General features: G+C 40.3%; 1 protein-coding gene across 1 annotated transcript; it reads left to right on the forward strand.

Moving 5' to 3' along the window:
- The first annotated feature begins 2,543 nt into the window (after window positions 1-2,543).
- On the forward strand, window positions 2,544-18,091 carry SNAPC3 (small nuclear RNA activating complex polypeptide 3). Its single transcript, XM_036403669.2, has 9 exons — window positions 2,544-2,761; window positions 7,561-7,638; window positions 8,836-8,920; window positions 11,022-11,126; window positions 11,637-11,786; window positions 12,785-12,867; window positions 14,141-14,305; window positions 15,318-15,425; window positions 17,125-18,091. Exons 1-9 carry the CDS (start codon window positions 2,550-2,552, stop codon window positions 17,270-17,272), a joined length of 1,134 nt encoding a protein of 377 aa, XP_036259562.1. The 5' UTR covers window positions 2,544-2,549; the 3' UTR covers window positions 17,273-18,091.
- Window positions 18,092-22,801: the final 4,710 nt, after the last annotated feature.

Below are 22,801 nucleotides of genomic sequence, written 5' to 3' on the forward strand. Positions count from 1 at the left end.
TTATACTTCTTGAGTTGTTCATATGTCCTTCATGGCTTTATTATTGAATTAATAGTCTTTCCAGCAGAGAAAAGTAAATACTTCTTGGAAACCTTGAAATGCCCATGGGTTTTATGCCTGGTATATAAAGGGCAGATAATTCCAAGCTATAAAAATAAACAGCTCTCTTTGTTCTTAAGAGGATTTGGATTGAGTGGAGTGGCTTTATAAGTATATGATTGCTTAGTATTGAAGTTTGGAAACAAAACAGAAAACGTATTATCCATTCATGTTTAAAAATTACCAGCTTTGGTATTTTCAAGGAACTTAGCCATTCCCTGAGCTTCTTATTAAGTCTTCCTGCTTGAGGTCTGTGTATTTTACAATTTTGGATTTTTCTTAATGAATACTGAAGAACTTCAAAATCAAACCCACCACGAGGAAAAGGAAGAGAGGCAGTGAGGGAAATTCATATATCTAACTATATTCTATCTGTCAAAATCCACAGGATTATGATAAAAACCATGAATACTTACAGCACAGCAGCCTCTAGCTCCTTCCAAACCTCGCTACCCTCTGTAACTGTGTTTGGCAGTGACCGCCCTTGTGGTGGGGAATTCTGTGATGTCATTTTCACATGGTCTTACAAAAAACCCCTGCCCACTGATTTCCACAGTATTTGGTTTTCTAAGGAAGGTTTTTGAAAGAAGTACCTTATTTCCTTTCTATGGAACACTAAAAATCCCTGATAGATTTCTGGAAGAGTAAGGTTTAATCCTGCAACTCTTTGGCTGAAATTCCTCCCACCTGTTTATGTCAACACTGTGCTTAGATCAGTACAGCCCTGTCACTTCCACCCTAGATGTGGCTACATCAGATAAATGATGGGGTGTTTTCAGATTTCAGGTAATGTTGCAAGTGCACAAAGGGAAATAAAATAAACAGAGCATAGGCAAAAACAACAAACACATAACAAGGCAGGCATGGCGTTGGAAATTGGAATGATATTCCTCATGGCACAACTCATAGGTTTCAGGGAGGATGCAACAGGAAGTGAGGGCAATAGCCCTTAATCGAGAGCTTCTTCCAGAGCTGAGGAGTGTCATGAAGCACAAAGGTGATGGATGAAGAAAGCACAGGGTGTAACTGAAGAAGGAAACAGAGACTGTCTATACTTACAGGAAAAATGGAGCTTAGCAAAACTTTCCTAATGAGGAATAATAACTACAATTAAGAGGCAGAAGTTAATGAGAGCTAATAAAAGAATTCAGCATTGAAATGCAGTGCAAATCTGAATATAACTGGGGGAGGTATAAGGGCTTTAGGCCCCATTGATATTGCTAAGCAAAGCAAAATATGCTCTGGCTGAGTTTTCTTACTTTCTTAACTCCCCCTATACTACTTTGTTTTGTGAAACTAGCAGGCAAATTCTCATAACCTTCTCTCAGCATTCCGCCCATTCCATACAGAATGCAAAAACCCAGTGTCCTTTCACGAACTTTTTCAGGTTTATCTTCACCCCTTGCTTCAACACCATCTGATAATACACCTCTTTTCCCAGCATTAATTTTTTAGTTAGAGAAGTAAGAGGAATAGCTGAGATAGCTGGACTTGTTCATAGTTGTTCTCTATGGAGGAGAGAAGGCTTCAGGGAGACTCCACTATGGCCTTCCAGTACCTCAAGGGGGCTTACAAAAAGAAAAAAGAGATTTTATAAAGGCAGGTAGTGACAAGAAAAGAGGCAATAGCTTTAAATTGAAAGAAGGCAAGTTTAGATTAGATGTTAAGATGAATTCTTTACTGTGAGGGCTAAGCACTGGAGCAGGATTATCAGAAAGGCTGTGGATGTCCCATCCCCAGTACTGTCCAAGACCAGGCTGGACAAGGTCTTTGAGCAACCTGTTCCACTGGAAGGTATCCCTGTTCACAGCAGTGAGTGTTGTAACTAGATGATCTTTAAGGTTGCTTTGAACTCAAGCCATATTTTTATTCTCTGAGTCCACTGATATTTTGTCTTGAAGCAAGTGCAAAGGCTGTGGTTCAATGGGTATGTGCACCAGGTATATCAGGTTAGGGCAAGCCAGATTTACTTCTGTTGTCTTCCTTAACAGGTTGTGCTCATGTCAGCTTTGTCACACTATATATATATATATCCTCTTTTAAATGTTGGTATGAGTAGTGTTATGTAATAGGTTATGTATCTCATTAGCCTTTTTCATCGTACCAAGGCATTAAGTTTTTACTTTGGGAGGAGAATAAGCATATTAAAGGAGAGTGCAGCCAGGTGGGGATCGGTCTTTTTCCCCAGATAACAAGTGGCAGAATGAGAGGACAGTCTTAATCTGTGCCAGTGTTTTGTTTTGTTTTGGTTTGTTTGGGCTTTTTTGTTTGGTGGGTTTTGGTGTTTTTTTTTTTTGTTTCGGGAATTGTTTTCTCCCTAGCGAGCGCTGCCCGGGGTTTCCCGCCTGGCAGGAGAGGCACGGCAGCTTTCCCGGTCAGGCGCAGCCTCCGCTCCCGCCCGCGGCCCGTGACGCGTGTGGCGGGCCGGACGCAGGGCGGGCCCGGCGGCCATGGCGGCCGTGGTGCCCGATTACGAGTTGGCCGAGCTGTACACGCGCGCGTTCCGCGTGGGCACCCTGGGCCCCGGCTGGCAGCGGCTGCTGGGGCCGCCCGACCTCTCGCTGGCGGCGGAGGCGGAAAAGGAGGAGGAGGAGGACGCGGCCGTGGCGGCGGCGCTGGGCTGCGCGCCGGGCACGGCGGCCGAGCTGCGCGCCGTCTGCAGGTGAGGAAGGCCGGCTGTGTGCAGGCCGAGATTTGCGGCTCCGGTGCGAGGGGGATGCCGGTGGCCTCGCTCGGCGCTGGTGCGGGGAGGCGGCTGGTGCTGTCCCCGGACTCCGCGGCGGTTCCTGGGGAGAAGCGGAAGGTGCTCGGGCAAAACCGCTTCAGAGCGGTTTTCCGGAACTGTGGCACGCAGTTTCTATTTCCCGAGTAAATACAAAGTCATAGACTCTCAGAGGGCTGGAATGGACCTAGAAGCCTATAGCCCCATGCCGTGTCCAGGGACACATTCCACTAGACCAAATAGTTTAGAGCTTCATTCAGCCTGGCCTTGAACACTGCCAGACTTCCAGCATCCACAGCTTCTCTGGACAAACTCTTCCAGTGCCTCACCCCCCTCACAGTAAAGAATTTCTTCCTAATACCCAGTCTAAATTTGCCCCTTTCTCATTTGTACTGAATACTCCTTCTCTTGTAGTACAGTTCCTTATGAAGAGTTGGTCACCAAAATCTCTGGAGTCCAAAAATGCCGCGAAGGCAGACAGTTTTTGTGGAGGGTAGTGGTCCAGTTGTGGAAACCTTGTTACATCTGCGAATTTGCACAAACAGTTTGGCGCTTAAAGTTACATGGGTAAACATTTAGCAACATGGTACTGGTTAAGTACTTTAGGGTACCTGAACATCTTAATGGTTTTAGGAGACAGCAGTCGTACAATGAAACATATACCTTATACGAAGAAATAAGCCAGGCATCTGTTTGTATTAACAAAGAATCATAAAATCACAGAATGGGTTGGAAGGGACTTGAAAGATCATCTTGTTCCAATCCCCCTGCCGCGGGCAGGAACACCTTTCACTAGAACAGGTTGCTCAAACCCTGATCCAGCCTGGCCTTGAATGCTGCCAGGAATGGGCATCCACAGCTTCTCTGGGTCAACCTGTTCCAGTACCTCAACAGCCTCACAGCAGAGAACTTCTTCCTAATACTAATCTAAGCCTACTCTTTTAGTTTGAATCCCTTAAAAACATCATTTAGAGTAGTTCAGGTAGCTGGCTGCATACAGTACCTGTTGAGTTTCTCTTGGTCTTTAGCCTCCACTGACTTGTTTTTCTCAGGGCTGGTGGTGAAATCAGAGATATGTAAATGCTTTGTGGGTGTTGAGGCAGCAGCAAATCTAACACGCCATGGCTGGAAGGCTTTCAGGTCACGTGGATAGTGAGAATTGTCCTTCACCTGTAGAAAAGGCCTGATTTCAGGCAGTAATTCCTGTAGAAAGCATCACAGTTAGTTATTTACCTGTAGTTGCTCAGTAAGGAAGACATGCCAGAGTTCTGATACTATCCGTATAACTTTGTGCTTCACCTGTTACAGTTATGGTGACTAGCAAAAATTTTTACCATTACTAGACGTAGTAAAAATAGAGGATGATATTGGTTTAAAGAAAAAAAAAAAGTATTCTGAAGTGGCAGAAACTGTGACAATTACTCTGTAAGCTCTTCCAGTCTAGATCATCCCTGATTGCTCCAGTGCTGTGCCTTATTCTCTGTGGCAACTCTGTTGCCTGAACCTGTCTTTGCTGTTTTCATTTGAATTCCAAGGAGTTTTTCCTGTGGTTTCTTTATTTTTTTCCTCACATTCCTTCTGCTTTTTTTCTTCTGTATTGCTTTCTTCAATTTACACCTGCTACATTTCACTTGCTGTCTGCATTTGCTAGTGTTACAGAGCAATGCTGTCTGCTTGAGGCTGAGTGTAATGTGAACAGTGGTCATTTGGGAAAGAGAAAAAAGACTGGTGATCTATGAAGGGGAGAGAACTGATCATCTGGCAGCCTTTTGTTGGCTTTGCAGGAGAATTAAGCTAAACCTGCACATCCTGGTGTGATCTTTCCCCTGTTCAGACTAGAAATCCCAATCTGTAATCTCCATGTGCTTTCGCTGTTAAATTAAATGTCCCTAGCCTCTTGAGTCTGTCCTCCACGTTTGCCAACCTCAAATCGCTACCTCTGATCACTTTCACTCACCTGCCTTGAGCTGCTATATTCCTATCTTGAGGAGAGATGAGAACACTGGGCTACACCAAGATCTGTTCTATGATATCCTGGGATCACATTTATTACTGGTGTAAATATAATTTTATAAGTGCTGAAATGAACACATAATGGATATAAATGGATTTTTCTGACTCTACTTCTGAGGAAACTTCTGACAAATTAAGTAGGTTTTCTTGTGGTAGAAGAGAGATAGGAAGATGTAGATACTCCTACATCTATTTTTAAAATCATGTAGGATTAAAATAATCTTTCATGGATTCAGGATGAAGTTTTTCAATATCCATCATTAAATCTTTTTCAGAGTAGTTACATAGTGTGCATTTAAGTACTCCTGAAAATGTAGGGTCTTCTGGTGAGGAGACATGGTATCATGTTTAAATGCTATTTAACTCTTTGAGCACCCCAGTGCAATGTAGTTATTGTGGGATGTTTTTGTGTTTTTTTTTTTTTTTTTGTTTGGTTAGTTTGGGTTTTTGGGGTTTTTTTTTGTTGGCTTGTTTTTTGGGCTTTTTGGGTTTCTTTTTAAAACTTTTTGTTTGTTTTGTTGGGGTTTTTTGTTTATTTGTTGCTTCATTTTTGTTGCTGTTTTGCTTGTTTGGTTTTGTTGGTTTTTTTAAAATTTTTTTATTCTATTTTTTTCTTGTAATACATTTCTGCGAACAGAATACAGGAAAAAATTTGTGTCTTCCCTCACTTGCATTTGACTCAGTAAGAATGCCTTGCATATTGCTCAAGTGGTATGCTGATAATCATTATAGAGATGGCTTGTGTTTTCATCAGATCTTAAACAGATGAAATATTGTGTCTTTATCTGGAAGATTCCGTCAGTGATTCTCTTAAATAACCAAGGTGTCAAAAAAGTAAAATTCTAAGCTTTGTTCAAATGCCTCAGGAATCTGTAAGCAAAGAAGTTTACCTTGGTATTCATGTTTGGTGCTTGACTGTCTGAAGTCCTTGAATGTTGGAGGTGCTGAGTTATGTTATTCTGTTTTGTCTTCTGTGTGATGTGTTTCTTGCATGTATAGGGCAGGCTAAGCCTCAAATCACTGTGGGTTTTAGGTAGGTCAAGAGAGGTGAGGCTTGCAGGTACCTCATTCAACTTCAGCCCTAATTCACCCTCTTGTTTTATTAGAAGGGGTAGTTGTAAATATCTCTTGGGACGTGTTATAAAGCTGCATTAAGCTAGCATTAATGTCTTAACGTATTAGTATTTAGTGTCTTGTGGTATTAGTGTCTCAAAGGTGATGAAAGTACTACGTTTAAAATATGTGCAATATAAAGAGTAATATGAACACTGTAACTCCTTATTATAAAGTATCAGGCCAAATACTAAAATATCTTCTAATATCTAAAAGAGAAAACTCATTGTGCTGCAAGAATATCTAGGAAAAGTAAAGTCACAGACTTTGAAAACTTCATTGGTAGACTGCTTCCAAGTCTACATTTCCAGAGAGTTCTCTTTAGCCTTTTTATTTCTGATCACCTAAAAATATCTTTGTAAGGGACATAAGTTTATATAACACTTGGCATTTGACTTTTTTAGGAGACACTTTCAACTATTGTTCCTCATTACCATCCTACACTTCTCCTTAGTTTCCATTAAACAGCATGGGCAGTGTTTTCCCCTCTCTGTAACTGTGTGCACTGAGTGAATTTGTCATGCATGCAGGGAGTAGCCTTTTTGGGGACACAGTAGGATCCCAAGCTTGCAGCAGTCAGGAGTGAGGTGTTCCTAGTGAAAACTCTGTATTGCACACACTTCTGTGTCTTAGGTGTCTGACACTGACTTAGCCTTCATTTCTGAAGGGATCAGCAAAAATCCTGTTTGTAAAGCCTGGCTTCCTGAGGACAATGGACCAAGTATTGCTTACATGGTTCCACTGGCAGCAGTGGAGTTATGCAGGGGAAGCTCTGGCATGACCTGTGTGTACGGCCACACAGCAAAGCCTTTCCAGACTTCAGTGCATATGATACAATACATATGTAATTAACTATTAGACAGATTTTCAATACTAAAAAGGGTGCTCTGCTTTTCTTTTAGAAATTGAGGGTTTCTGACTTTTCAGGAGTGAGAAGTGGCAGTACCAGTGCTTGCAAGGTTCCATGGAACTTGTCAGGGGTTCAATGTCAGTAATCCCTGCCTTCATATAGTCTTCAAAAGTGAGAGACAAAGGCAATCAAGTCTGATTCAAAGCAGTTCTCTGTTTTAAATCTTTTTTTCCTCAGACTATTTTTAAGCTGGATAAAATTTTATTGTGATTAATGCAAAATGCTTCTGGGAAGGACTGGAGAGGAGGAGATGTACATATGATGATTCCTCTGAATCTGGTGTGCTGCAGTGCACAACCTGAAATGGGCACTCATATATGGGACCAGGTGGTGAAACCACCTCCAGGTTCCTGCCTTTCTACACAGACTGTGAGAAATACACATACTTCTACATAGACTGTGAGAAATCACTGCTGTGTCCAAAGAGGATAGCTCTAGATTTAGATTAGATATCAGGTAGAAATTGTTTACTGTGTAGAGTGATGAGGCACTGGAACAGTTTGCCCAGAGAATTTGTGGATGCTCCATTCCTGGAAGCGTTCAAGACCAGGTTGGATCTGCCCCTGAGCAGCCTGATCCAGTGAAAGGTGTCCCTGCCAATGGTGCTGAGGGTAGTGGAACAAGATGATCTTTTAAGGTCCCTTCCAGCCCAAACTGTTCTATGATTCTATGATTCTATCTGTTATTTTTTTTATTGTTCTAGCATTGATATGTTAATGTCTTGTGAAAAAGAAGAGGACCCAGATGTTATTCCTGAAGATAGCAGTCTGCTCACTCTTCGGTATGCTGTTACAGTGCTCTCACAGTACCCTTGTTTGGGGTGGGGTGGGAAATCAGCATGGAAGTATGGCTGGCTGCTTGTTCCCTTTACAGGCACCATACAGAAATACCACAAGGGCAGAAACACCAGCTTATGATGGCATCATTGGTATGAGTCTTCTGAATGTTGCTTAGGAACTTTTTTATTAAGATACACAGAATATGCCTTCTTTCTTATTGGAAAAGGATTTCTGAACCTAGGTGCTTCTGAAGTAGTGCCTAAGTTTGGAATGTGCAGGGGCCTTCTGATAACCATGTGTGTGAGGTTCCTGCAAAGAAACCTATCTCATACCTCTAGTAACTCTCAGTCACTCTGTAACAGCCAGACTGTAAGTACTGATGCTGTATCCAGATTACCTCTTTATCTGAGCCCACTCTGTTTTGTTTTGGGTTGTGCATGGAAATTATTGATGCATCTGTTGCATTTCAGAGGATAACCAATATATGTAAGGTTTCTATCAGCTGGCAGACATGGCCAGTTCAGGCCTTTGCTGTACTTTACATAGCACTAATGTAAAGAAATGTGTTTAGAAATGTGATCAGTGTTAAGCCTGATTGTTACTGAAAACCCTTGTGGAGGTCTGGAGGATAAGTAAACTTATCCTGGATGTTAAGGATTGGGTCTTCATGTAGTGGTTAAATACATGTATTTTAGTAGGTATTCTACTTATGGTACTGTTTCTTCTACAACTGATAATGAAGGTTTGTTTCTTGGTTTTCTGAAGTGTCAGTGCTGTGGGACTGAGAAGTAATATTTGTGGGTTGTTTCTTTCCTTGTGCTTTGCTTGAATATGAATTCAATTTTTTTGAAGTGGAAAGAATTGTTGGAACAGTTTCTTTAAAAGTCACAAAGTGTTTTGTCCTAGGACAACCTCTTCAAACATTTTGCTGTTTTTTGTTGTGAGTGTAAAATTACTCACAACCAACCTGTCATTTGCACATGATGGGGAAAAAACCCACAAGCTGGCCTGTGCACTCTCAGGTTTTATGAAAGTCAGGAGATGAGTGTTTTAAGTTAGTCTGTCCCGCTAAGACAGACAGGAATCCTGCTCTTTGAAAGCTGCTCTGTAGTAGTTTGTGTAGTTTAAAAATGTGAAATTCTTGAAATTCTGAGTGGAAATTATTGAATGAAATTTTGTCTTATGTTGCTGCCCCTCAGAATTCGGAAGAAGGCTTTAGAGAGGAGAGAAGAAACAATTATTGTGGATCGGGCTTGCAGACAAGAAACTCTTACTTATGAGATGGTAAGTTGCCTGTCATCTTTTAGGCTCTCAAGAGCCAAAATCCAACTTCTGGTTGCTTTTTTATTCACCTCTATGAAATGTACACTGTACATGTTTGCAGATACAAGTTCACTGGTAATGATTAAAGATAAAGACATTTTATAGAAAGATAGGACTGGAAGTCTGCTCTTTACTGTCTGTTAGTACTGGATGTAGTTAAGGAGGAGCTCCATCTTGTTACCACTATATGACTGCTTTTTTTAAGTGCTGTGAACTTACAGCTAGACATAGAGCTAGACAAAATGTGTAATGTTTTGCTGCTGGTGTCCAGTGTTGGAAACAGCTTCAGTGTGTGAATGATTGTGAGCTGGTTTCAGTAGGGCTGAGAGACAAAAATAGTTGCAGCACAGTAGTGGTAAATTCCTAATTCTGAGCTTTGTAAACTTAAGTTTTTCAGCCATTCTAAACTGCCAGGAACGAAGAGTGTAGTCATCAGCCTCTGAAAAGCCTTATTGGAATTTTTTAACTGTGCTTAATAAGTTTGGGTTTTTAAAATGATTTCTTATTAACCATTGAAGTACTAAACAGCAAAACCTCATTTCATAAATGTTCATAGAACCATTAAGGTTAAAAGACCTTTAGGATCATTGAGCCTAACCATTACCTTAACACTGCCAGATCCACCACTAAACTGTGTCCCTAAGCACCACATATACACGTTCTTTGAACTCTTTCGGGGACAATGAAGTGCTGGAGTCCATGGTTTAGCAAACCATGAACTGCTGTAAAAATTAGGGACAGAAGTGTAGTGAGGAAAGAACCTCATGTGACTATTAGACTTGTTTTTCCTCTTGAGGTTTCCTGATCTGTTGTGAGTTATCATGTTTCAGCTGTTCAGAGATCCAGGCACATTATGTAAACAACATGATACAACTGCTCTGCTGGGCTCTTAGTCTGGGGATTATCTGAGAAAATATTAGCAACAGAAACCTTCATAAAGGATTTCAATGAATACTGCTGTAGGCATTGAAAGAATGATCACATGGTCATTTATTGCATTCTTTAAGCAAGCTATGTCAGAGCTGTGATTCTGTGGTTGGGACCACGATGCCTTTGTACAGGAGGAGAGCAAGAGTTTGGAATGTGTCACATGAAGAAGGCAGATACGAAGCAGAGAGCACAAGTATCTCTGAGTCTTACAGGAGTACAAGTTCTGTTACTAAATCTGAGGAATACTCCATGCTGGTGGGAGGTGTTTGTGCAGGAACACACTCTTGATTTATTGGAAAAGGAGGAAACGGCCACAGAAAAGTACCTTCACAGCTGGGCTGTGTCTAAAACACAAAGCAGGATGAAAATGTAGGGATCATTTGTTTCTTTTCTGATACACAGTACTGTAGCAAGAGCAGTGCTGGGTTTTGGGTTTTGATTTTGGAGAAATTATAGCCTCCAGCTATGTCTAGCTTCCCTAATAAGAGGAAGTGCTGCACTGACTGTAATTTTCATATATTTCATTCTGTGTATATTTTCTAGGTTACTATTTCCCAAATTAAGGGTTGCAGTCTCCCTTTACATATGAAAGCATTCAGTGGTGAAAGTTGTAGCAGCTGGGTTCCATGAGGGCAGAATGACAGCAACTTCTAATGCCTTTATGTGGGGCCTCTCAATAGCCAAGGAGCAGCCAGCTGTCTTGCAGCAAAGCTGAGAAATGAAGAAACATTCTTGCAGTCAGTAATTGGAGCAGTTTCTCACCTTTCCTCCTTGGAGGAAATAGGCTTTTTTCAATTCAGAAGGCTACATAGTCAAAAAGCAATTAACGTCCCTCAGCATTTCTCAGACCATTGCTCAGTGTTTATTATGTGTGTGTGTGTGTATACATATACATATATATATATATATATATATATATATATATATATATATATATATATATATATATATATATATGGTTGCCAGTATAATATATATATATTATACTGGCAACCATATTTTATATATATATATATATATATATATATATATATATATATATATATATATATATATATATACACCATATTATATATATAATATATATATATTATACTGGCAACACCATGTGTGTGTGTGTGTGTTTTTCCAGGAGTCACATGCAACTGGAAAGAGGCCAGACAATCCAACAGATCTAATTGAGGAGGGAGAACTACTTTTAACTCTGAACGTCTTTTATCCTGTTATATTTCAGAAGGTTGGTATGAAATTCTCTGGGTTGTATTCTGATTCTTTCCTATTCAGATAATATCTTGCTCTCCCAAGCAATTAAAATCAGTGAATCTACTGATGACATATGGTAAACTCTTCAACTCTGATAAATTCTTAAGGCTTTTTCAGAATCTGGCTTTCATTCAGTTAGTGGTTTACATAACAAAACTTTTACAATAATTACACAGTAGTTAATTTACTTTATAGAAAGCTCAGAACTTGAAAATAAATACATGAAAACGAAAGTACTTTTTCTTGATTTGGGATAAGTGAGTTCAGACTTTGTTTTTCTGCACTTTCTGATGGAGAATGTAGCATTTGAGTTCCTGAATAAAACTATTAAATATCAGTCTTAGGAGAGGCTGTGGCAAGATGCTGTTCAGAGAAGTGTTGTGCCAGATGCTGCCAGTAATGACCTTAAGCTGTCAAATGAAGAGCAGTGCTGATGCTGACAAGTTATAATTTATCTGGAGTTTGTATTCTGTGTTCTTTGTAGCATAAAGATCACAAACCCTACCAAACAGTCCTAGTACTGGGCAGCCAGAAGCTCACTGAACTGAGAGACTCCATTTCCTGTGTCAGTGACCTCCAGATAGGTGGTGAGTTCAGCAGTCAGCCAGATCAAGCACCAGAGCACATCAGCAAGGTAAAACTTTTCTATGTGGAACCCTCTACATGTATAGGAGTCTTGAAAACATAGAAGGGGAGGCAGAGTTTTGCTTCGTTGTTTTTTCTTCAGCACTAAATTCAGCTGCATTGGTTCTGCCTGTTGGTTGCACTGTAAGTAAATTCTTCATAGCAGCATTACCAAGGTGATCTGTTTTGTGCAATATCAAGAAAAATATCATTATTGCTACTGGTAGGAAATAGGAGCAGAAGCAGTGAGTTTTGTATAGATATATTCCTGTCAATGAATTTTATTTTGAGCTGTATTCTGAAACACCAGAGGTAAAAGCTTAATCCCATCAATAATAAAAAGCTAGACCATCCTACTGTGCTTTGTTGTTTGCAGCTGGATGCTAATCAAATGTAGGGATGAAGATTATTCTTCTCTCCCAAAGCTGCTATGTATTCTCTGGATATGAGCAAAACAAGTCATCTAGTTGACAATACTGAAATTGAATCATTTTGATTATCGTATGACATATAATAGATCATATGAGACATAATAATATGTCATATCATAGAATGGTTGACATTGAAAGGGACTTGTGGAGGGCATCTGGTCTGCTCCCTCTGCTCAAGCAAGGCCACCTACAGCTGGTGGTACAAAAGTACAAAATATTGTACTTTTTTAAAGTACAGCACCTTGCAATTACTAAGTTTGTGCAGTGATGCCTGTGTTCTTGTTTTGTGTTTTTGTAGAAGTCCATAACTTCTGTGACGGGGACTGAAATAAGAGTGTTAAAGTAACCCGTAATGGCTTGAGAACAATATCAGCTGAGTAGCTGCATAGTTGGCAATCAACTGAGCCTAGTTTGTCACACCAGCATCTACAATCAGAACAGAACTTTTCTTAGACACCTGTAGAATGAGGTCTCTTAATATAATTTAGATATCTAAAATGCTTGGATTTTTGACTTGTTCTTGTTTAAGTGTTAATTTCTCATAACACTAATGGAGACTTCTCTCTCTGTCTCTCAGGATCTCTACAAATCTGCCTTCTTCTATTTTGAAGGCATCTTCTATAATGATAAAAGATACCCAGAGTGCAGAGATCTGAGCAGGTATGATATTTGTAGATGTTGACTGAGGAGGACCTTAAGGAACATAACGTTTGTTTTGTTTTGTTTATGACTTGTGGTGTTACAGATACTGGAATGTCTAGAGTATTAAGCTGGAATGGACTTTCCCTGCTGTTTTCCCATGATGAATTGATTTTTAGAGAAGTTTAGAGAAGCAACTTTACTTGCTTTAACTTTACTTGCTACTTACCTTCCATTCGCTTCCCTTTTGAAAAGAGTATGAATCTGGTTTTTAACCTGCAAATGCTGTTTTGCTCTGTTGAGATGGGATTTCTGTATAAAGTGACAGGTGGCATTTTGTACTGGGTTTTTAAGTACCTTCCCTACTTGTGATGGGAATTAAAAGACTTGCCTGTAGATGTATCAGAAGTAGAAGATGTGTCAGAAAGACACCAAGCTCAGCTGTGTGGCAGTGGTTGTCCTGCTCAGTCTTGAAAATATGCTGAATGCCTTAATTGTAAAGTTAACATGAGGTCTATGTGACTGATCAGAAAAGAAATTTGATATTTTAAGGAAGCGTGGTATTGCTGATATGGTAGTGAGATTTAGGAGATCAAAATGTTTAAAATGGTTGGTATGGAAGAACTGACTCTGTTGGACCCTGTTGTTCTGCTAGACTTTGTATGTGACTTCAGGGAAATCAATATTTTACTTCTTGTCTTTCTGTCTGTGAACCACAATGGTCTTCACAGAAGGGCTTGTCATAGCATACACAGCTTGTTAGATGCCTTGTGTGTAGTGTGTAGTGTGCTGAAAAGCCAAAAAGAAATTTTCAGTAGCCAGTGCCCTTCCAGTGCTAAATTTTGGAAAAGTAACTGCACTTGTCAGCTTTGTGTTTCTCCTTGACAAAAATGAAATTAAAAAAGAAAGCTTTTTAATACTTTAAAGTGAAGTCATTGACCAAGGGGGCAAAATAATCTGCTAGTAACTTGAATTATTGGACTACTTAAAAAGTATTGTGCTGCAAACAGTCTGACCGGGATGGGTGCGCTCAGGAGCATACACTGACTAAAACTCCTCAGGAAGCTGCCTGGTGAGGATTGAAAGGCAGATGTTCCACAAGAGCAGTGGACAGTTCTATAGTGTTGTAGTATTGCTGTGAAATCACCTTAAATTACTACCAGATGTTGTGAACAGGTTTAATTTCCATCATTTAACTATGTCTCAGTGAAGAATTTTGCATGTCCCCAAGGCATCTTTTTCTCTGTATTCACAGTTCATAGCTTTGCTATGCTGATGGCCTTTCTGTTTTCAGAACAATTATAGAGTGGTCAGAATCTCATGATAGAGGCTATGAAAATCTTCAGTCTGTTAAGATGGAGGACTATTCATTTAATGATTTATCCCTCAAAATTGGCTTCCCATACCTTTACTGTCACCAAGGGAACTGCGAACACATCATTATAATCACAGATATAAGGTAAGTAACTATTCTTTGGGAGTCCTTGGGCAAATGAAAGTAAGCCTTCTCTGGACAAACTTCAGACATTAGATGCTGAATGTTTGTTAGACTAACTTATTTGCTGTAAGATTATTCTGCTGCCTTCTGCAGAGCTTAAATTTTTCTTCCATATACATGGGAGTATCTCTGAAAGAAAGAGAGTAATCTTCCTTGTTTTTTTCTTTTTAATTTGCATACAAAGACTGCTTTGCAATTAGTGTGCTATGACTGCTGTGTAACAGGAATGGCAACCACAGTGTCAAGATCTTTCCGTGTAGAGCCATTGTGTGGCAGATTTACATACTGATTCTGGAGCACCAGGGGGCAGAATTTTGTAGGCTGTGGCTGGATTCAACTGAACAATTAGTTTGAACTTGAAGCGAAGGGGCAGGAACTGAAAAGATAATAGAGGAATGGAAATAGTGGGCTGAGATGGATAGGCCAGGAAGAGAAGTGATGTGATAGTGACTGTGAGGTGGCAGCCACATCAACAGTAGAACCATTGCGTAGACTTTGCTCAGTGAATAACTAGAGAGAGCATTCCTGTGGTTGTCTGCAGTGAGTTATTTTCTGTTCCCAGGAGCCTGATGTATCAAAGTGTTGATAATACATGGTGCTTTCCAAAAGGAGCATAACCCAGAGAAAAACATAGATGTTGCACATAAATGATCTGAAGATTCACCTGACAATAGTTTGTTGATCTGTATAAGAAATAAAGCTTTAAAAAGACCACAGAAAAGAGATGGTCTGAAGACTTCTGTGTTACTGCACAAACTGAATTTACTTGTGACCATAAAATCCACAGATGATGCAACTAGCAGTCTATCTCCAGATCTTCATCTGTGTTAAGAAATGTTAAGCATAAGTCTAGTCAGAGTTTACATAGGAATTTAAATCATACCCTATCTTCAATGTCCATGCTTATATTCAGATAAATTTCAGTATGGCAACATCTTTATTGTATGTGTTGTATTTATTTATTTCCTTTAAGGCTTATTCATCATGATGACTGTCTGGATAGGAATTTGTATCCCTTGCTGGTCAAGAAACATTGGCTATGTACCAGAAAATGTTTTGTATGCAAGATGTATACAGCAAGGTATGCTACATTCTTGATGCTATTGTTTTCTTAATTCTTTCTAGGTGCTGCTGCTAACTTAAAAAAAATAGTAAAAATCAAAGCCCTGTATGTGTTTTGTAATAAGAATAATCTTCACTCTTTGAGCAGTTGACCTCTCTCTAACCAGGAAAAGGCTTCCTGCAAGTAGTGTTCATTTGGAATTGATTCTGGAGTTTCAAAAGAACTAAATGAGTAAGAGATTAATTATTTGGCTCATGCCCTTTTCCATATCTAGATCTTGGCTATCTTATCAATTACTTTTGAAAATCCTGCTTTTGGGGGAAAATGCTGTGTTTTCCTCCTTTGCAAGATATATGTTTCAAAATAATTTACCAAAAATCATACAGTGCTTTTGTTTAATCTAGCATTTATGCAGGTATAGATCTGTCCAATTCTAATATAATAAAATCTGGAGATTTTTTAAAGGCATTTAACTTGCCCCACAGGAAACTCCTAACCTCTACCTGAAGACTGTGCGCTCCGCAGCTGTTCTTGAAGGAATTCTTTGTGATTTTCTGCCTTTTCCTTAAAAGAGCAGAATATGAATTTGGTACTCTTTATACACTTTAGTGATACACGAGACAGACTTTCAATAAACAGTAGAAATTTCTCTAAAGATTAGTCTAGGCTCCCTGATTTTATAGATCTGAGATCTGAATGATTTATTTGCAAAAACACTGGTTGCCTTTTTTCTTCTTTAGGAAAACTTATGCTCTCAGCCTCTGTTTGACACAGCAACTGTATCTTCATTGTCTTGCTTGTTTGGCCTTAGACTTCTCTGGAATCAGGCAAAGACCCAATTCCTCTTGAGATGGGAGTCCATCCTTGTGTTCCTAGCAGAGCCCTGAGGATGCCTTCACAATATAATCTGTGAGGCATTTGGCCATAAGGGGAGGTGGAGCCAAAGGGTCAATATGGGGGAAGGATGGGATGGGGAGGGCATTACCAGAGGTGATGTAAATGCATTAAATTAAAACCAGGATTAAGCACTAAGCTTAAGTGGGGACATGCTAAACCATAGACAGCAGAGCTGCTTTGGCTGGCTGTCCAGTGTGTTCTAATCTGTGCAGATAGCATCTGTAATCACTAGAGGCCTTCAGCTGTCGTGGCCTCTTGAGTGCTATCATAAATTACTTACTCATTGACATGGCAGGCCCTCCTTATACATGTTAATTTGTGTTCATGTTAACTTCAGTGCTTGCTGGAGTGTGCTGCAATCCTCACCTTTTCTTGTCTGCATCATTTGGGTCCTGCTTTTAGACTCCTAAATGGTTTTGATTACTCAGAGGAGCTTGGGTCAGTACACATCTGCTCCATTTCACAGTTTCTTGCATTAAGGAAGAAAAAGATTTATCTTTTATGATTTAGATGGCCAAAGGGTGGACAGAAGATTCCTGGTTTGTTTTTTTTTTTTAAATGCTCTGTACCAGCAATACAGGTTTAAAGAGTTTCTCAGGAAGTGCTGCTGGAGCTGCTGGGGTTGACATGGAATGGGTGTGGAGTTTGGAAATGAGCTGCATGCATGGAATAGGAGATATGCAATATAGGTAGAACCTTGTGTATATAAAATTATTACTGATGTTTGTTGCTGCCATCCCCAGTCCTGAGTAAAATGTTGAGATGTTTGCCTCAAGTGTGTTTCACTCATAAGAAAGCACTTGTGTTTTGTAACCTGCAGGTGGGTAACCAACAGAGACAGTCTGGCACCAGAGGATCCTTGTTTCTTTTGTGATGTTTGTTTTCGGATGCTCCATTATGATGCAGAAGGCAATAAACTGGGAGAGTTTCTTGCATATCCTTATGTTGATCCTGGGATTTTCAACTGAAACTGACATGTGCCAGGATTAATTCAGTGAATGACATCGTTGAATGTGTTGCTCTGGCTGTTAAAACCACTGAACAGCTTGGGGTTTGAGCATACTGCTGGGTTTCAGGTTAGGCATGTAATCCTCTCCTGTGAGCTGGAAGGAGCCCTTTGCACTTGAAGACTATCTGGTGTGTTTTTCTGAGTGAGTAAGTAAGTAAGTATGATTTTTACAGATAAGTTGGCATGCAAAAATGTAATACACTTTTACAACATTCCAGTAGTTTGGATGCTATGGACTATAAAATATGGATGTTTGAGAGTACCTGGCAAAAGAAACCATGACTTTAAGAAGCTCTGTGTATCCAAGGCTTTGTAAACCTCTGTGGATGAGAACATGGTCTGTATATATCTTGAAAACTCTGGCAGTTGCCATATTTGAACAAGGATGGATGGCACTGAATTTGTAGGGAGGGGAACGCTTTCTGAGAGAGAAGCTCAGAATACTGGTTAAACTCTTGGGTCTTTCCTACAAATGAAAGCTTGCTTCTGAAGGCCTTTGCTGTCCCTGGTTTCTGACTCTGAGGACTGATTCTGTAGAGAAGAAACTGCATTTCACCATTACTGAATTGTAGCCTGCCTTTTAAATAATTTTGCCAGCTGTTTACAGTGTATGCAGTGTTCATTGTGCACCTTTATTTAGTATCATTCTGTTTTTGTAATGTAATGGGTTTTTTAATTAAAATGTGGCAAATTTGTAGTTCCTACAAGTCTCTTGTTAAACTGAAACTTTGTCAAGACAAGATATTCTTTTTTATAAAGTCTTCTGGAATTAAGCGTATGTTAGTGGCAATCTTTGTTTTAGGAAAGTTAGAGCTAACTGCTTTTCTTTTGAAAACTTCAGCTAATTCTGTTTGGGGGAAGACAGCCTGCTCTGACAATCCACATACAGAAAAGTGACAAACTGAATCCTGTTGAAGTCCTGTAGCTGCAGATTCTGCCAGTGCTGACTTGATTATCTTAGATGTCTTGAAACAAAGGTATCTGAAGCACTTGCAGGACTCCATTGATCACTCCCATATCTTACTGCTTTCTAGTGGTGTATTAAGTCATTTAAATATAAATCCATGCTTTTTTTAGGAACAACCAAAAAAAAAGTGTTTATTTTTTTCCTGTCTTGTAAACTCGCCAGCTGTTGGCCTGTGTATTTCAATGAATCAACCACTTGTAAAAGGTGGTGATAGTTCTCTTATCCTTCAGGAATCAGCAGAAAATGGAATGCCTTGCCCATCACAACTGTGACAAATCCAGCTGCTGGGGCTGGGCTGCTTTGGGGTGCTGCTTTAAAGGAGCTGCTTTAAAGGTCCTCTACTATAAAGCTCTGGTTGCAACTTCAGCATTTGCCTCACAAGTTGCTACTCCTCATCTTTCCCCTATCTCCTCCTCTTTCAGCTATCTCCCATAAATACACAGGCTTCCCAGTCCTCTTCAATATTGGATGGGGGATCATATAGAGAGCTAGCTTGAGTTCTGAAGCAGCAATCAGTAGTTTTTTTGTGGGGGCATTTTTTTTCCTTCTTTAGCTGTAGAGAGAGGGGAGTGGCAAAATATGAGTTTACTCTTTCATTAAATTAATTTGCCTCAAATATGCTGTCTCTAACACAGCCCATTTATCTTCTTAATTAAAAGTTAAGATCAAATATATTTCAAAATTGATGTCCCTGCAGATGAAGAAATTTTAGTGGGTCATTCCCATACTTCCAGTAAGGCAGAGAGAAGCTAGCCGCAGTCTGGGTGTGGGAGTTGAGAGCATTCAGTGCTTAACTACAGAGCAGAGAAGAATCGTATTAGAAGCTTGCTGTTTGTATGATGTGGTCCTCTTTCATATTCAGTGATGCATCTTGAATGACAAATGGAACAAAAAGGTTACACGAAGTCATAGGTTCTAAAGATCCCAGAAGCTGTCACAGGACAACTCAGTCTGGTCTAGATTTGATAAGCCTTTCTGAATGAGTCCTCTGAGTGAAATCCAGCATTGCGTACAATGCCCATTTGTAGCTAAATCTCTATGACACCAGCTGGATATTTGTTTTAGCAACTTATTCAATGCTGTGAGTATTTTGATGATGAAAATGTCCAAGCAGGTTTTTTTCATGACAAAAAATGAGAAAAAAAGATCTTTTTAATAATCTCTTGTCTGTGTGTTGTTGGTTGAATCTCAAAAACATTAACCTGAATCTGTAGTTAGCTTTTGGATTTGATTTTTTTTTTAATAAACACTCAATGATTAGATAGTAGGATCCTTTACAAGTTATTTGAAACTTCCCAAATCTCTTGCAGATTCTCTCCCTAATGAAAGTTTATGCCTTGCTGACAAGGTGATACAGAGCACTTTATTGAGGAAGAGGAGAGGTCCCTCTGGTTGTATGTTAATAGGAAGTTCCAAAGCAAAACATAATTAATATAAACAGTGCTATAGCATTTCCCAGTGCTATCCAGGCACTTGTAATGTTTCCACAAGAGTCCTCTATGTACTTGAATGATGAACAACTCTACAGAGCTTGACCATCAGATAAGCAGCATTCTCATTTAGCTCACAAATAGAAGTTAGTCATTATATGCTGGATTTTGCAGATTTCCACATTCCAGCTAGTCTTAAGATGTACTTTATTCAAACCTCAAGAAACTCAAACAATATTTTAAGCTGTAGTAAACTCCATTCTTGAAGGAGGGATGCTGTTGTTGAAGTTATCTCTGCTTTAAATTTTGTGCATAGCTGTGTTTTCTTTCTTAAGAAACAATCAGCCTTATTCCTTGTGAGACTTTAAGTGACTGCCCAATTAGTCTCAGCTCTTATGTTTGTATCTTTCAAGAGACAGTTTAGGGCCATTAAGACCCATTCTGTAGTTATGTCAGACTTTGTGAATTTAGGTTATTTCTGGTTTGTAAATGGGCAGTAAATTAAGGCAGCAAAAGCCCAAGCAGCTGTATGGACAGAGTGATTGCATCACACAATCAGGACCTTCATCTCTGCATCCAATCTCAAGCAGTGGCAAGGTGCTCCATTATATCTGAAACAGTTGTGACAGATGAGTTAGCTTTTCACACAATACTTGTGTGAAAACTAGGTGGCTTTGGCAATTCAGCATCCTTGTCAAATATACAGTACCTTTATTTTATTTTTGGTATAAGGTTTGATAAAAAGGGATGGTAAAAAATGAGAAATGCTTTCTATGAGGATTTCTAGTAACATCTTTACAGAAATACTTTCAAGGGTAAAAGTGGAAGTCGTTTGAGTTTCTTGAGGTTTGAATAAAGTACATATTATTACTAAATCCAGCATATAGTAACTAACCTCTATTTGTAAGCTAAATGAGAATGCTGCTTATCTGATGGTCAAGCTGTACAGCCATGTCATCATTCCCCTTAACATCAGTCTGTTGTGAAGTGCTAGACATTGCCAGAAGTCACAGTCTGTGGAGGCCAATCATTGTGGCCATCTGCCAAAGACAGCTTCATACTGCAGCTGCCATGGTGATTGAACTTGCAGGTTTAACTTCAGGTATTATCTTCAAGATCTGAAACACAGGAGCGAGCAACCTCAAAATGTCAGAAGCCAACCCAGCAAAGCAGGAGGCCAGGTTAGGCGAGTAGGGATATTCTTTTTGAGTCTAGGCAGACCAAGAACGTGTGTGCTTGGTGAAGCAAGGACAGGGGACATGCATGCGAGGAATATGGAGATGGTGCTCCCTGCTGTAGAAGAACATTAATGTGGTCAAAGCTCAGCTGGGGTTGAAGCTTCCAGAACTGTGGGCACAATGAAAAGATGGTTTTTAAATATATCAATAGCAAAAGGCAGTGCAGAAAAGACATTGGCCCTCACCTACAGGATGAGGATGGTCACCTTACCATCTAAGTCAGAGATGTTACTGTTTTCTTTGCCTCTCTTCAACATGGGTTATGGGGCATGGGGGTCTCAGTGTCCTGAGCCAGAGGACCAGGACTGTGAGAATGATCAGCTCCTAGTGGACCCTAAACTTGTGCAGGATCTGGTGGCTCCCTTTTAAGTGTTTGGGGCTTGATGGGATTCATCCAAGAGTACTCAAAAGAGCTGTCTGATGTCACTGCAAGGTCTCTCAATGATTTTTGAATGATTTTGGGAATTTGGAGGGGTCACAGTCAACTGAAATCTGGCTAACATTGTTCCAGTTTTCAAGAATGGCAAGAAGGATGACCCTGAAAACTATAGACCTGTCAAAACATATCAGTCATGTAAGTCTCATTGGTTTCTTATAAGTGAGAAACAAGTAAACAAAATAAATAATGTCCAGAATACCTGTGTGGCTCACTCAGTGGCTCACTCAGTCTCATTTCAGTGACTGGCAGAATTTTGGAGATTATTCTGTGAGTTCCTGAAAACACCTGAAGGACAATGGAGGTTTCAGTCAGAACCAGCACAGCTTCATGACAGGAAAGTCCTGCTTATAAAACCCAATTTCCTTTTATGACAAGGTAACACACCTAGATAAACAAGGGGAGCCAGAACAAGTAGTCTTTTAGGATTTAAGTAAAGCTTTCAATACTTCCACAGTATCCTCCTGGAAAAATATGTCCTGTGCACAGCACAATAAATGCCTTGTGAAATGGGTGAGCAACTGGCTTATGGGTTGGGCGCGGGGGATTTCAGTGAATGGGGTGACAGCAGACTGGTGACTTGTCACTGTTGGGGTTCCAAAGGGCTCCACCCTTGGCTCTGTGCTTTTCATCCTCTTTATTAACAACCTGGATGCAGGACTTGAAAGGACACTGAGTAAGTTTGCCAATGGTGTTAAACTGGGAGAAGCTGTTGATTCTCTCAAGGGCAGGGAGGCCCTGCAGAGAGACCTTCATAAAGTGGGGAAGGTTTGGGCAATCACCAAACATATGAAGTTCAACAAGGGAAAGTGCCAGATTCTGAGATGCACCAAGGATGGGGCAACACTGGATGTTTGGACAGACTGGGAAATGAGATGCTAGAAAGCAGTGCCATGGAAAGGGACTTGGGGGTCCTGGTTTATGGCAAGTTGAACATGAGTCAGCAGTGCAGCCAGGAGGGCCAGCCCTGCCCTGGGGGCATCAGGCAGCCAGGTAAGGGAGGAGGGGATTGTCCTGCTCTGCTCTGAGCTGGGACAGCCTCACCTCGTATGCTGGGAGCTGGTTTGGGTGCCACAATATAAGACAGGAAACTGTTAGACAGTGCCCAAAGTAGGTAGTGAGGATGGTGAAAAGGCTTGAGGAAAGGCTGAGGTCACTTGGTCTGTTCAGCCTGGAGGAGACTGAAGCAAGATGTCCTCACAGTCTACAACTTATTCACGAGGGGAAGAGGAGGGAGGCCGGCACAGATCTCTTCTTTGTGATCAGTGACAGGACCCAAGGGAACCTGAACCTGTCTCGGGGAGGTTTAGGTTCGATATTCAGAAAAGTTTCTTCCCCCAGAGGGTGGTTGGGCACTGGAACAGCTCCCCAGGGCAGTGGTCACAGCAGCAGCCTGACAGAGTTCAAGAAGTGTTTA

This window comes from Molothrus ater, chromosome Z (assembly GCF_012460135.2).
Source record: "Molothrus ater isolate BHLD 08-10-18 breed brown headed cowbird chromosome Z, BPBGC_Mater_1.1, whole genome shotgun sequence".
NCBI classification, from domain to species: domain Eukaryota; kingdom Metazoa; phylum Chordata; class Aves; order Passeriformes; family Icteridae; genus Molothrus; species Molothrus ater.

What these genes read in the sequence shown, in the direction of transcription:
- SNAPC3 (XM_036403669.2), top strand. Translation starts at nt 2,550, where the DNA reads ATGGCGGCCGTGGTGCCCGATTACGAGTTGGCCGAGCTGTACACGCGC. An exon ending in ATTATAATCACAGATATAAG is followed by an intron (nt 14,306 to 15,317) that starts GTAAGTAACTAT and finishes ATTTCCTTTAAG; the next exon opens with GCTTATTCATCATGATGACT. An exon ending in TGCAAGATGTATACAGCAAG is followed by an intron (nt 15,426 to 17,124) that starts GTATGCTACATT and finishes TGTAACCTGCAG; the next exon opens with GTGGGTAACCAACAGAGACA.